General features: G+C 49.4%; 1 protein-coding gene across 1 annotated transcript; it reads right to left on the bottom strand.

The window, feature by feature from the left end:
- Positions 1–2,860: 2,860 nt before the first annotated feature.
- Positions 2,861–9,409, bottom strand: ALDH3A1 (aldehyde dehydrogenase 3 family member A1). The gene is made up of 10 exons (XM_015586643.2): positions 9,248–9,409; positions 7,435–7,666; positions 6,861–6,946; positions 6,409–6,617; positions 5,661–5,778; positions 5,030–5,171; positions 4,234–4,400; positions 3,685–3,784; positions 3,147–3,277; positions 2,861–3,036 (listed from the first exon to the last, which is right to left on the bottom strand). Exons 1-10 carry the CDS (start codon positions 9,407–9,409, stop codon positions 3,022–3,024), a joined length of 1,362 nt encoding a protein of 453 aa, XP_015442129.1. The 3' UTR covers positions 2,861–3,021.
- Between the last annotated feature and the right edge of the window lie 2,028 nt (positions 9,410–11,437).

The following is an 11,437-nucleotide window of genomic DNA, read 5'->3' as shown; positions in this document are numbered from 1 at the left end:
ATATATCTGTTAGCTTCCATATAACTGTTACAGGAACTTTACAGGCAAGAAGGGATTGGCACAAAATGTTCAAAATTATGAATATTCAAAGTTATGAATCTGACCTACAATCAGATTACTCTATCCAACAAAGCTATCATTTAGAATCAAAGGACAGATAAAGAGCTTCCCAGACAAGAGAAAGCTGAAGGAGTTCATTACCACCAAACCAGTATTATAAGAAATGTTAAGGGACTTATTTAAGGAGAAAAAAATAAAAAATATAATATATAATAAAATGACAATAACTACATATCTAGCACCAATTACTTTAAATGTAAATGGATTAAATCCTTTAATCAAAAGATAGTCTGGCGGATAAGAAATCAAAAGATAGTATGGCTGAATGGATAAGAAAACAATCACCTTATATATGCTGCCTACAAGAGACTCATTTCAGATTTAAGGTCACAGTCTGAAAGTAAAAGGATGAAAAAAGATGTTTCATAAAATCGGAAACAAAAAAAAATGCTGGGGTAGCAATACTTATACAAGACAAAACAGACTTAAAATAAAGCTATCACAAGAGACAAAGAAGGACTCAGTTATTCCACTTCTGTGTATTTATGTGAGGAAACCCAAAACATTACTTTGAAAGAACATGTGAATCCATATGTTCATTGCAGCATTATTTACAGTAGCCAAGATATGGAAACATCCTGGGCGTCCATCAATGGATGAATGGATAAAGGAGAGGTGATGTGTGTGTTATATTAGTTTCAGGTGTGCAGAACAGTGATTCGACATTAGTGCGTGTATTCCATTGTGAATATTACTCGGCCATAAAAAAGAAGCAATCTTGCCATCTGCGACAACATGGATGGACCTAGAGGGTATTATGCTGAGTGTAGTAAGTCAGACAGAGAAAGACAAATGTCATATGTGGAATCTAGAGAACAGGATAAACAAACAACAGAAATAAATTCATAGATACAGAGAGTATATTGATGGTTGTCGGATTGGGGGTGGGCTAGCGGAAGGTATGGAGACTAAGAACTACAAATCGGTAGTTTCAAAATAGTCACGGAGATGTATGTAGAGTATAGCATGAGGAATATAGTCAGTAGTATTGCAATGGCTGCGTATGGTGTCAGATGGGTACTGGATTTACCCAGGTGATCACTCTATAAGTTATAAAATGTCTAATCACTGTTCTGCACACCTGAAACTAATATAATATTATATGTCACCTATAACTGAAAAAATATAAATATTTAAAAATTTTATTTAAAAGACTGGTTTTAGCAGAGTAGAGGTGATAAAGGCTCACGTGGATGGGTAGAGATGAGTAGAAGTGAGGAAGTACAGTCCGAGAGCAATAACTTTCCATATGAGTCTCTTGCTGGAAAAGAGAGAAGAGAAATGAGGCAGCAACTGAAGGGACAGTGGAGTTGAGAAGACTTTGGCTTTGTTATTATTCATTTATTTGGATATCTGCAAAATAAGTAACAGATGCCAAAGGTAAACATTTAAGTGATCTAAAACTGTTCACTCTCTGCCCAGCCTCCACCCCTTCCCCTCACTAGAGTGGATGCAGCACAGGTCACAGCTTAAAGGCTTCTTGGGTTGTATTTGTTTTTGTTTTGGGGGGTGTATTAAATAAGATGTGAGATACTAGAGACTAGGAATGATCTAGCACAGAATGGGGACTGTTTCATAAAATCGGAAACAAAAAAATACTAGATACTAGAGACTAGGAATGATCTAGCACAGAATGGGGACTGTTTCATAAAATCGGAAACAAAAAAATAATAGATACTAGAGACTAGGAATGATCTAGCACAGAATGGGGACTGTTTCATAAAATCGGAAACAAAAAAATACTAGATACTAGAGACTAGGAATGATCTAGCACAGAATGGGGACTGTTTCATAAAATCGGAAAGAGGAAAGAGAGGGTAATTACAAGTGTGAAGGTTAGGAGCAGGCAAGGTTGGAAGAGTCAGGGGTCCTGGCCAAATGGAGGCCTTTGCTAGAAACAAGAACACTTGGTACAGTCATAGGAGGGACAGGCAGCTGGGGGTGAGGGCCCCAAGGCAGGGCCTGGCACACCTTGTGTGTTGGCTGTGCTTCACAGTAAAATCTCCTGTGAGCACCATCACACTCATTCCAAAGATTGGCCAGCCATAGCTGTCACACCAGCTGCTGGGAGGGAGTACCTGCTTAGGGACCTAGCAAGCAGGCCAGCTTCGGCAGGCCTCTCCCCACCCACCCCCACTTATCTGCTAGCCAGACTGGGCTGATTTTTGACTTCTGCTCTGACTAAAGCCCTGCTTCAGACTGTCCTCACTAGATCCCTTCCAAGTTCATCAGGTCCCTAAGGCCAGACCCCTGGACCTGGTTGCTGCCTGACAAAGAGCTGTCGGGCACTATGGATCCTGAGGCTAACCTGGCTTCCTGTTCTTCTGTCCCCAGGAGCAGCACTCTGAAATCACCTGTGAGGTTTCGTGAGACTACTTTGTGGTCTCATTTAGGGACCCCTGCCCTAGACACCAAATCTAATTTGAGAGGAGCACATTGGCCCTTGGTTTCTAAGTCATCAAGGCTCAGCCTCCTTGGTCACCCCACTGCTAGAGACAGTGGAAATGGAGCTGAAGTTCCAATGTCTAGATGGAAGACAAATGCCTCCTCCTTGACACCAGTGCCTCCTGCTGTGAGGCCCCAGGGATAATGTGAGGCCTTGAGGAGCCCTTCACTGCTTTCAGGATGATAACAAGGTAGGGGGATGGAATGGACTAGAGAGGATGGGTGGGTGTAGGGCTGCAAAAGAAGCATGAGTACACACTCATTCATTCACTTGGAAAACTTTATTGGTCTTACATGTCGAGCCAGGTGGCGAGGACTTGGGGAGATGAGGGCTTGGGTCAGAATGGGCTTGGGGGCATGCACTGATCCACAGAGGAGCAAGAGGGGGTGCTCCAGGAGCAATTCTCTGAGGGGCTGGAGGGCACAGCACAGGGAGGCCAGGTGCATACAGCGGCTTCAGTGACGGGTCATCTGTGAGGAAGATACAGTGGGCAGTGAGGCCCTCGTCCTGTGTAGGCCCAGAAGCTCCTAGCAGTCTGGTCTTCCTGACAGTCCCCACCCCCCTTTCCCCCACCTCTCACCTTTTCCAGGCTTGTGGGGTATCTGCCTTTGAGGGGCTCATCCTTCAGCAGAGACCTCACTAGGCAGGAGCGGCGGTGGGAGAAGGTCTCGAAGCTGTGCTTGCCATGGTAGCATCCCATGCCGCTGTGCCCTGCAGGGAGGAGTCACTCAGGCCCAGGAAGCCCCGCAATGCCCAGACCCTGCATACAACTAATCCTCCCGGGGGTAGCTGATCCCTGGAGCACCTCTCCCTACCTCAGTGTCCACACTGGAGACAACAGAGAGAGTGCCCAAGACAAATTTAATCCCAGCTATGCCATTAGATGGTTGTCCAGCTGATATTGCCTCTTTCAGGGCCTCTGTGAAACAGGCCCAGGGCACCAGATGACCTTTAGGGCCCTTTAGAGTCTCAAGGTTAAGTGTGGCTGATGGATATGCTGGCAGAGGCCAGAGGCCCACACAAGAGAAGTTAGTGGGAGTCTGAGGCCCAGGGCTGCTCCGGCCCTTTCTGAACACCTGCAGGGAGCAGGTAGACAGTGAGCTCTACCCCAGACTCACCCACACCCCCGAAGGGCAGAGAGTGCACGGAGACATGGACAATGACGTCGTTGGCCGTCACTCCACCACTCGATGTCTCTGCAATCATCTTCTTAATCACCTGCAATAGCCCCCATTCCCGGGCTTCAGTATCCTACCTCAAAACATCCCAAGCCCCTCTCTGTGTGTGTCCTGGAACCTCAAGGTTATGAGCTGGTGCAGGCAGCGCCCCAGCTGCCGTCTGCACCCTTGAGGCCCTGTTGGTGTCTCCCATTCTACCCATGTATCAAGTATTGGGTAGGGAAATAAAACAGCAACAGTTCTCATGACTGAATGCAGGGCACTACGTTGATGATCATCTCATTCAATGTTCTGGGTGGATGTTACTGTCCTGATTTCAGAGCTGAGAAGAAAGGGGCTCAGAAAGTTTAAGTAACTTGTCCAAGGTCACACAGCAGTAAATAGGGAAGCTGGGATTTGAAACAAAGTCTATGGACCCTTGGATCCTGTTTGCATGAGTGCTGTGCCTGGGAGCCCCAGGACCCTGGCAGAAGGGCACCCCAGGACCACCTTGTCATTTTGGGAGAACACATAGAGAGCCAGGGGCTTCTCGCGCTGGTTGATGAATTGGATGGCCTCCTCCAGGCTGCGCACACAGACGATGGGCATTATGGGCCCAAAGATCTCCTCCTGCATCACCCGGGACTGAGGGTCCACATCCGTGAGGATGGTGGGGGCTGAAGAAGGAAACAAGCCAGAGTCAGCTGGTGCTGAGACACTCACTCATGCAGTGAGTCCAGGGTTCCTCCTTCAATTCCTTTACAAATGAGGCTGCCAAGGCTTAGAGAAGGGCAAGGCCTCCCACCCACCCAGGCTCCATCCTGGAAAACCTTGGGGAGAACGAAGGACTAACTTGTATGAGAGGGAGCCTGGGGTCTCTGCACTCCACATACGAGGCCTCCTTGATGGAGTTCTTTGGTCTCCTGGCAAATTGGAAGCTAAGTGGGGCCCATTCAGTGACCCTCAAGCCTAGGCACTGGGGCGCCCTCCAGCTCTGCACACCAGCAGCTCTTGTGGCCTCTATCTGAATCCCCTGCTGATGCTGCAGGGGTTGGGAGGAGATGAAGCTGCTCTCTGGGCCTTGTGGAGAGAGGGGCTTCTGGGCTGAGATGGGGCTTCCCAAGAACTGTGCCAAGCCCCTGCCCACCAAGAGACCCAGAGCCAATCCCAGGCCCACTGGCGAAAGCAATTTATTTCCTCCATGGAGTTGTCTGCTCTTCAAATATCTGTGCCCGCTAGCTGCCAATTTTCAGGAACCCTAGCAGCCCTGGTAGGTGGTGCTCTTCCAAAGGATGAGTGCACGCACCTATGTATAGGGTGGCCATGTCCCCGGTGCCACCATAGGCGACCCTCTGGCCCTCCATGAGGCCCATCACCCTCTGGAAGTGCTGGGAGTTAATGATTCTTCCATAATCACCAGACTGTTTGGCATCGTCCCCATAGAACTCCTGTGGAAAAGAGGTGACAGGCTTCAGGTAAGGACATGACCAAAGGCTACAAGGTTGCTAGTGACCCCGGCCTGGGAGAGCACACAGGCACCATCGGGCCAGTGCAGTGGAGGATGGCACAGCAACACCAAGAACTACTGGCCTGCCACAACATCTGGGGTGCTCCACAATTTTCATGACATATAAAGTACTGTGAGACAGCACTGTCTGAAAGAAATATTTGCAAAGCTGTCTGGACATCACATGACATTCCTTGTGTGTGTGCTCACAGAAAGGAAAACATACCAACAAGTTAGTAGTGACTCTTTGGGTGGTGGGATTCTGGGTGGAGCATTTTTTCCTTCTTTATGCTTTTTGATCTTTTCCAAATTATCTACAGTGAGCATAGATTACTTTTATGATCAGAAAAAAAAATCCAGTATTTTCTAAAGTCTACACCCACCTCTCTACCTTGCAGCCTCTCACTCATTCCCGTGGGCCAACACTCACTTTCAGGGACCTTTTGAGCTTCTCTACAATTTGGTTCTGGATGGAGGGATCACAGAGGATGTAGTCAGGAGCAATGCAGGTCTGGCCGCAGTTCATGAATTTCCCCCAGGCAATGCGTCTGTGAAAATACCAGATTAGACTGCATTCTTCTAGGCAGGAGGTTATTCCATTAGCTCAGGATCAAGGCTCAAGGGGCTGAGTGCAGGAGGACAGCTCTCTGGTGGGCAGAAGACAGGAGCTATGAGCTTTCCAGCAGGAGAGCTCCCTAAGCAGCCCACTGGCTTTCAGATTCTGGACTGAGCAGACCTGTGTCCCTGACCATGTTCACAGGGGCCTGTGGTACCGCACATCTTAACCTCACCAGTGACTGGTGAGAGATTTCTGGGGGGGGGGAGGGGGGGCGGACTTTGTGCCCCTCCGTTCATGCTCTCGAGTCCTGCACAGCCAGGTGTCACTGCTGCTGAGGGTCCCACACTCCGGAAGGCCATGCATGTGGGATATGGAAGTTGGACAGAGCTCTGGTTTGACCACTCTTCTGCAGGAAGTCTTCCTGGACTGACCTCACCCCTTCTGTGAATGTGGTATTCCCCTCCCTTTGCCCTCCCTCCCCAAAGCTCCTGCCCAGGACTGCAGGCACAATGGGGGCAGGGACAATGTCTGTGTTACTCAGAGTGGAACTACAGTCTGCTTGAGTTAGAAGGCAGCCAGAATGGCCACTCCAGCTCAGATAGGCACCAAGCCTGCTCACCTGCAGGCAATGTCCAGATCACAATCCTTGTCCACATAACAAGGGCTCTTTCCCCCCAGTTCCAGTGTGACAGGGGTCAGGTGCTTGGCTGCAGCTGTCATAATAATCTTCCCAACATTGGTGCTCCCGGTGTACAGGATGTGGTCGAATCTCTCCTTGAGCACCTCCGTAGTCTCCGGGATTCCCCCTTCGATCACCGGGTACAGATCCTTTTGTGTGAGGAGAGAGGCGAAGCTCAGAAAAGACCACAGCCCCTCCTCACCCTGCCCAAGGAAGCCACTTCCAAGTAGACCCCCTCTCCTGGCTCAGGGGCTCTGTTCACCCCAATGGGAGAGGACGGCTATCCTCACCCCTACCTGTACCAGGGACCCTTGCTGCAAGAAGTCTCTGTCTCTCAACCTCAAAGACCTGGCCCCAACACAGTTCTCCTTATACCCTGGAGAGCACTTCACCTTGTCCAGGTACTGAGGGATGATGGTAGCCAGCAGGCTCGACGTGTTCCCGCTCAGCTCTGAGGGCTTGATGACTACTGCATTCCCTGTAGAGCACATGGAGTCAGAGTGGCCCCACCTCAATGCTCTGCCCTCCCAGTGACCAAGCCTGGAGACCCTCTCCTCCTTCTATGTCCTCCGAGGAGTGAGTAAAAGAGTTACAGGCACACACCACAGGAACTGCACCATCTGCCCCATGCAATTGATGAGATGTGGGAGAAGGAAGAAGGGGAGAGAAATGCTCTGCACCTGAGCAGAGCGGGCCAACCGGTAAGAAAACCCTAATCCATCTTATCTGAGAGCTGCCTAGCCCCATACACACGGACAGGCAGGGGTACTATATGGACATGTGAGCCTGCCTGGGCCTCAGGCAGAAAGCCTGGCTAAATAGTTTGGTCCCTGCAATCTCCTGTGAAAGACAGACTCATCAAACCACTACCTGACACCAGGACCCATCTTCTCGAAGGCCTGAGCCCCCTGGCTCTACTCCACAGCGGAGGATGGTGAGCCTCCCCCAGAAAGGGGCCCATGGTACCTGCAGCAATGGCGCCGACCATGGGCTGAATGGTGATGTTGAAGGGGTAGTTCCAGGAGCCTATGATGAGGACCACACCCAGGGGCTCCGAGTGGATGTAGCATTCATCCTGCTGGGTGCGGGCAGTCTTCTCCATGGGCTCATCTGCAACCCACTCAGGGAGCTTCTTGAGCACGTACTTGATCTCCTCCAGGCTATACGCCATCTCCTCATGGTATGCATTCCATTTGTTCTATGGTGAGACGGCTCCTGTGAGCTCACTGGCCCCAGAGCTCTGAACAGGTAGTCACCAGGGCTGGCTATATGTGGATCTTGGCTTACTGCTCCTTAGCTTTGTGACCCAAAACGACCTGCCTACCCTTTCCTAACCTCAGTCTCCCAATCTGCAAAATGGGAGCATGATCTGTACCTTCTAGGGCTGATGAGTGGGCATGTTGAACAGAGCTGGGCTTGCTCAGCTGCCAGGGTGATGAGACACATTCCACATGGGCTCCCAGGGGGCTGGGCCAGAAAAGGGACACGAGGCACAGAGCTGGAGAGCAGCCATTAGAGTGGTGGGTCTGCAAGGGCCCTTTTCTGCCAGTACTGGGGGCCCAGGCAGGTTTGTATATGTCCCGTTGAAGGTACCTGAAGGGATGGCAGGTCTGGCCAGTGATTTGAGCGTCATTAGTGATCCGAGGGGAACCGAGCCAGTGAGTGTCTGAGAATACTTATAGATTAAAATGACACTTGAACCCAAGACAGAGCCCTAAGAAGACCACCTTCAAGAAGTGGATAAAGGAAAGAGGCAGCCAGAGAGAGTTAGGAGAAAATTCAGGAGAAATTCAGCCAGGGGAAGGAGGAAGTGGGTGCTGAGATCCTCCTGGAGTGGTGGGGAGGCAGCAGTGTGCAAGGGCGGGGAGAGAGGAGCTGCAGACAGCATAACATACTATACTTAATACACAAAGCTCTTCCCTGAACTTTGGCTGTGAAGAGCAAAACAGAGTTGTTAAGTCAACAGAGTGGGTTCTCTAGTCTATTTTTTTGTTTTGTTTGTTTTAAGATGAGAAACCTTGAAAGATTTTTAAAATACAACAGCAAAGGGCCCTCTGCCGTTCTCCAAGGTCATAGCAGGCCCCCAATATCTCGGAGGCAGCAAGGTGAAGGGTTTAAGAATTTGAAGGTGTCTGATTTTGCTCAGGGTAAAAGATGGATGGGGGAGGGGGGGGGGGGCAGGGAGGGAAGGAAGATGCCATGCAGAACAGGTGTCCTTTGGGGTGCTAAGCTGTGCTGTTCCCGTGTACAGAACCAGGTGGCCCTGGGTGAAGCTGAGGGCTGGAGGAATGAGAAGACCAGAAGTTCGGGATGTCATGCCGGAAGGAGATGGTTGAAACGGGTAGCCTCCTGCTCCAAGACGGATGGAAAAGGAAACGAAGCCAGGAGAGAATGGCAGACAGATGCTAGAAAAGAAGCTGCGGTTCCTGCGCTGGAACACGGGGACCTGGGGCTCCTAATCCTGAGGAGGTAGCGGGAGGTGGGCCCCACCTCAGCGTCTGATGGTTTCAGCCACACTTTCCTCTATAAAAGGGTCCTGACACTCGCAGAGGGTTTTGAGGACTAAGTGTGGTTTCATGTAAAGAGCTGCGCGCCGAGCTCCAGACGCACAGCAGATGTCCTACAGGCAAGCAGTGACTGTTCCTATTCCTGTCCCATCCTTGCCCTCCGTGCTCTGGCGCCCGAAAGTCCCGCTGTCCCAAGGTAGCCGTGGCTCCTTGCTGAGAGGGCGGTCTGCCCTTTGGGATGTGTGTGTGTGGAGATGGGGCCGGGGGAGCACCTTGTGGAGGTCGGCCATCAGGGCCTCCAAGATGTTCTTTTCCCGCTCCTCCATCATGCGCCGCAGTCCTTCCAGCTGCTGGATCCGGAACTGCAAGGGGCGAGTTCTGCCCGAGTTGAAGGAGGCTCTGGCCCGCTGCACGACTTCGCTGATTTTACTCATGGTGCCTGGGGAGAGGCAGCACCTTGGAGCAGGGTAGGAGGACGGGTTGCACCCTGGCTCCCACCCTGTCTCTGAAACCTGGGTGTCCCAGGGCAGCACGCTCACTGCTCCTCCAACCCGTTAATTGTATAGAAAGAGGAGGATCTCCCCAGGGACGCTGGGAAAATGGCATTCTTTTGCCTTCTCAGTTCCCTACCTCAGATGTCTGGACCCTTCTGGCCCTCTGCCCCCCTGAGCAGAGACAAACACATTTGCAGTTAGGGCCAAGAAGCAGTGACACGCAATTCTAAGTATAATTGCCCATGGTGAGCTCTTAGCAGTGCGCTGTGGCAGGCCTGTCCTGGAGCCTTTTACTTCCCACTCCTGCCTCTACCTGTTTGCAAAGCTGGTGACACTCCCAGACAAACACTCCAAGAGATCTGCACACGCAGCCCTGCCACTTTCTAGATTAGATTGGGTGGCACAGGTTGCGATTCCACACTCAAGCTGATCAAAGAAAACCCAGTGTTAAAATATCTGCACCACCTCTGTCTAAGCAATTGTTCCCAAAAGCTCTGGTTGCTTGGCAGACTGAACCAGACTTGATCTCTAAACCAATGTGTGTCTGTAACACCTGTGGGACACAGAGTGAATGCCAGCAAAGGTCTTGCAAAGTTTCAGATTTTCACATGGAAGTGGAGAGGAGATTCCTGCTATGGGTGCAAGAAACCATACTCGCTGATTGGGATAGCTCTTCCTGGGAGCCGTTTAGCAAAAAAAGCCTTTAAAACATATTTCTTGACATTATAGGTCCACATTAAGAAGCTTATAAAAATTGCAACATTTCTAAACACTCATAAATAAGAAAGTTCATCAGGTTTGTTTATAACAGAGAGATACTGGAAATATCCTAAGTCTCTATCAGCAGAAGACAATTTAAATGAACTATGCTGCACCTATGTGATGGCTGATTATGCCGTATTTAGGAGAGAGACAGAGCAAGTGTGGCAGCATCTTTATAAGGGCATTTTCTCTGTGCCAGATGTGTCCCTCCTCATGAGGGATAAGGAAAAAACAGGTTACAGAAAATAGGTACACTAGGTGTGGATGTGTGTGTGTGTGCACATGCAAGAAAAGACCAGACCAGCAGCCCCCACGTATGGTGAATTAGCAGTGATCTTTGTTTTGATCTTCTGTAGTGTTTGACTTTTGTGCAATGAGCTTGCATCTTTTTTAAATATTTGTTAATTTTTTGAATAAAGAATATTTGCTCATGGTAGAATATGTAAAAGATACAAAAAAGGGGGCACAGAGAAAAGTAAGTCTCCCTTCTTCCTTCTCCTTCAGCGATTCCTTGCTGTCTGCCCAGAGGTATTCCACCCACTTTCAGACAATGCATAACTTCTAACATCAGAAGAAAAGGAAAAAAAAAAACACAATAAGGCTATTTCCACTTTATAAAAAAATTATATATATCATGTACAATATATATATATCTGCCACATATATAATATATGGTACATATTATATATTATATATGTATATAAATATAAGTATATATGGTATATATACTAAATGTTATATATATGTATGTATATATGGGATGAATAATATACGGTATATATTATTATCTATGGTATATATAATTTTTTTGAAAAATAGAAATAGCCTGTGTGTGTATGTGTGTATATGTGTGTGTGTGTGTGTGTGTGTGTGTGTGTGTGTGTGTATACCATTTGAATTCCAGCAAGTTGTTTCTGATTCCTTCCACTGCCTCTCCTCTCCATGGTGCTGACCCCCACCTGAGGTTTTCTGCACAGAGATGAGGTCCCTGCTGGCACTCAGGGTGCCCTCATCTTGGAGGTGCCACGGACCCCTCCCTAGGTCTGACAGGAGGCTGAAGGGAGCCCTCTCACTGGGACCCCTTGGCCCAGCTGGCCGTGGGTCAGGTGGTCCCGCTGACCATGACCCCAGCCACACAGCCCTGCAGGAAGGTCCTCCCTAGCCTTGTGTGGTCAAATCAGGACAGCAGACTCTGGCCATGGGTCA

The sequence above is a fragment of the Pteropus alecto genome, unplaced genomic scaffold, assembly GCF_000325575.1.
Source record: "Pteropus alecto unplaced genomic scaffold, ASM32557v1 scaffold52, whole genome shotgun sequence".
Classification (NCBI taxonomy): Eukaryota; Metazoa; Chordata; class Mammalia; order Chiroptera; family Pteropodidae; genus Pteropus; species Pteropus alecto.
The sequence above is the reverse complement of the archived record's forward strand: the minus strand, read 5'-3'. Positions and strand labels throughout refer to the sequence as shown.

Excerpts from the sequence above, each read along its gene's own strand:
- ALDH3A1 (XM_015586643.2), bottom strand. The coding sequence starts at position 9,409 with ATGAGTAAAATCAGCGAAGTCGTGCAGCGGGCCAGAGCCTCCTTCAAC. Across the intron at positions 6,947-7,434 it reads GGTCGGCGCCATTGCTGCAG|GGAATGCAGTAGTCATCAAG; the intron begins GTACCATGGGCC and ends TGTGCTCTACAG. Across the intron at positions 6,618-6,860 it reads TCCCTCAGTACCTGGACAAG|GATCTGTACCCGGTGATCGA; the intron begins GTGAAGTGCTCT and ends CTCACACAAAAG.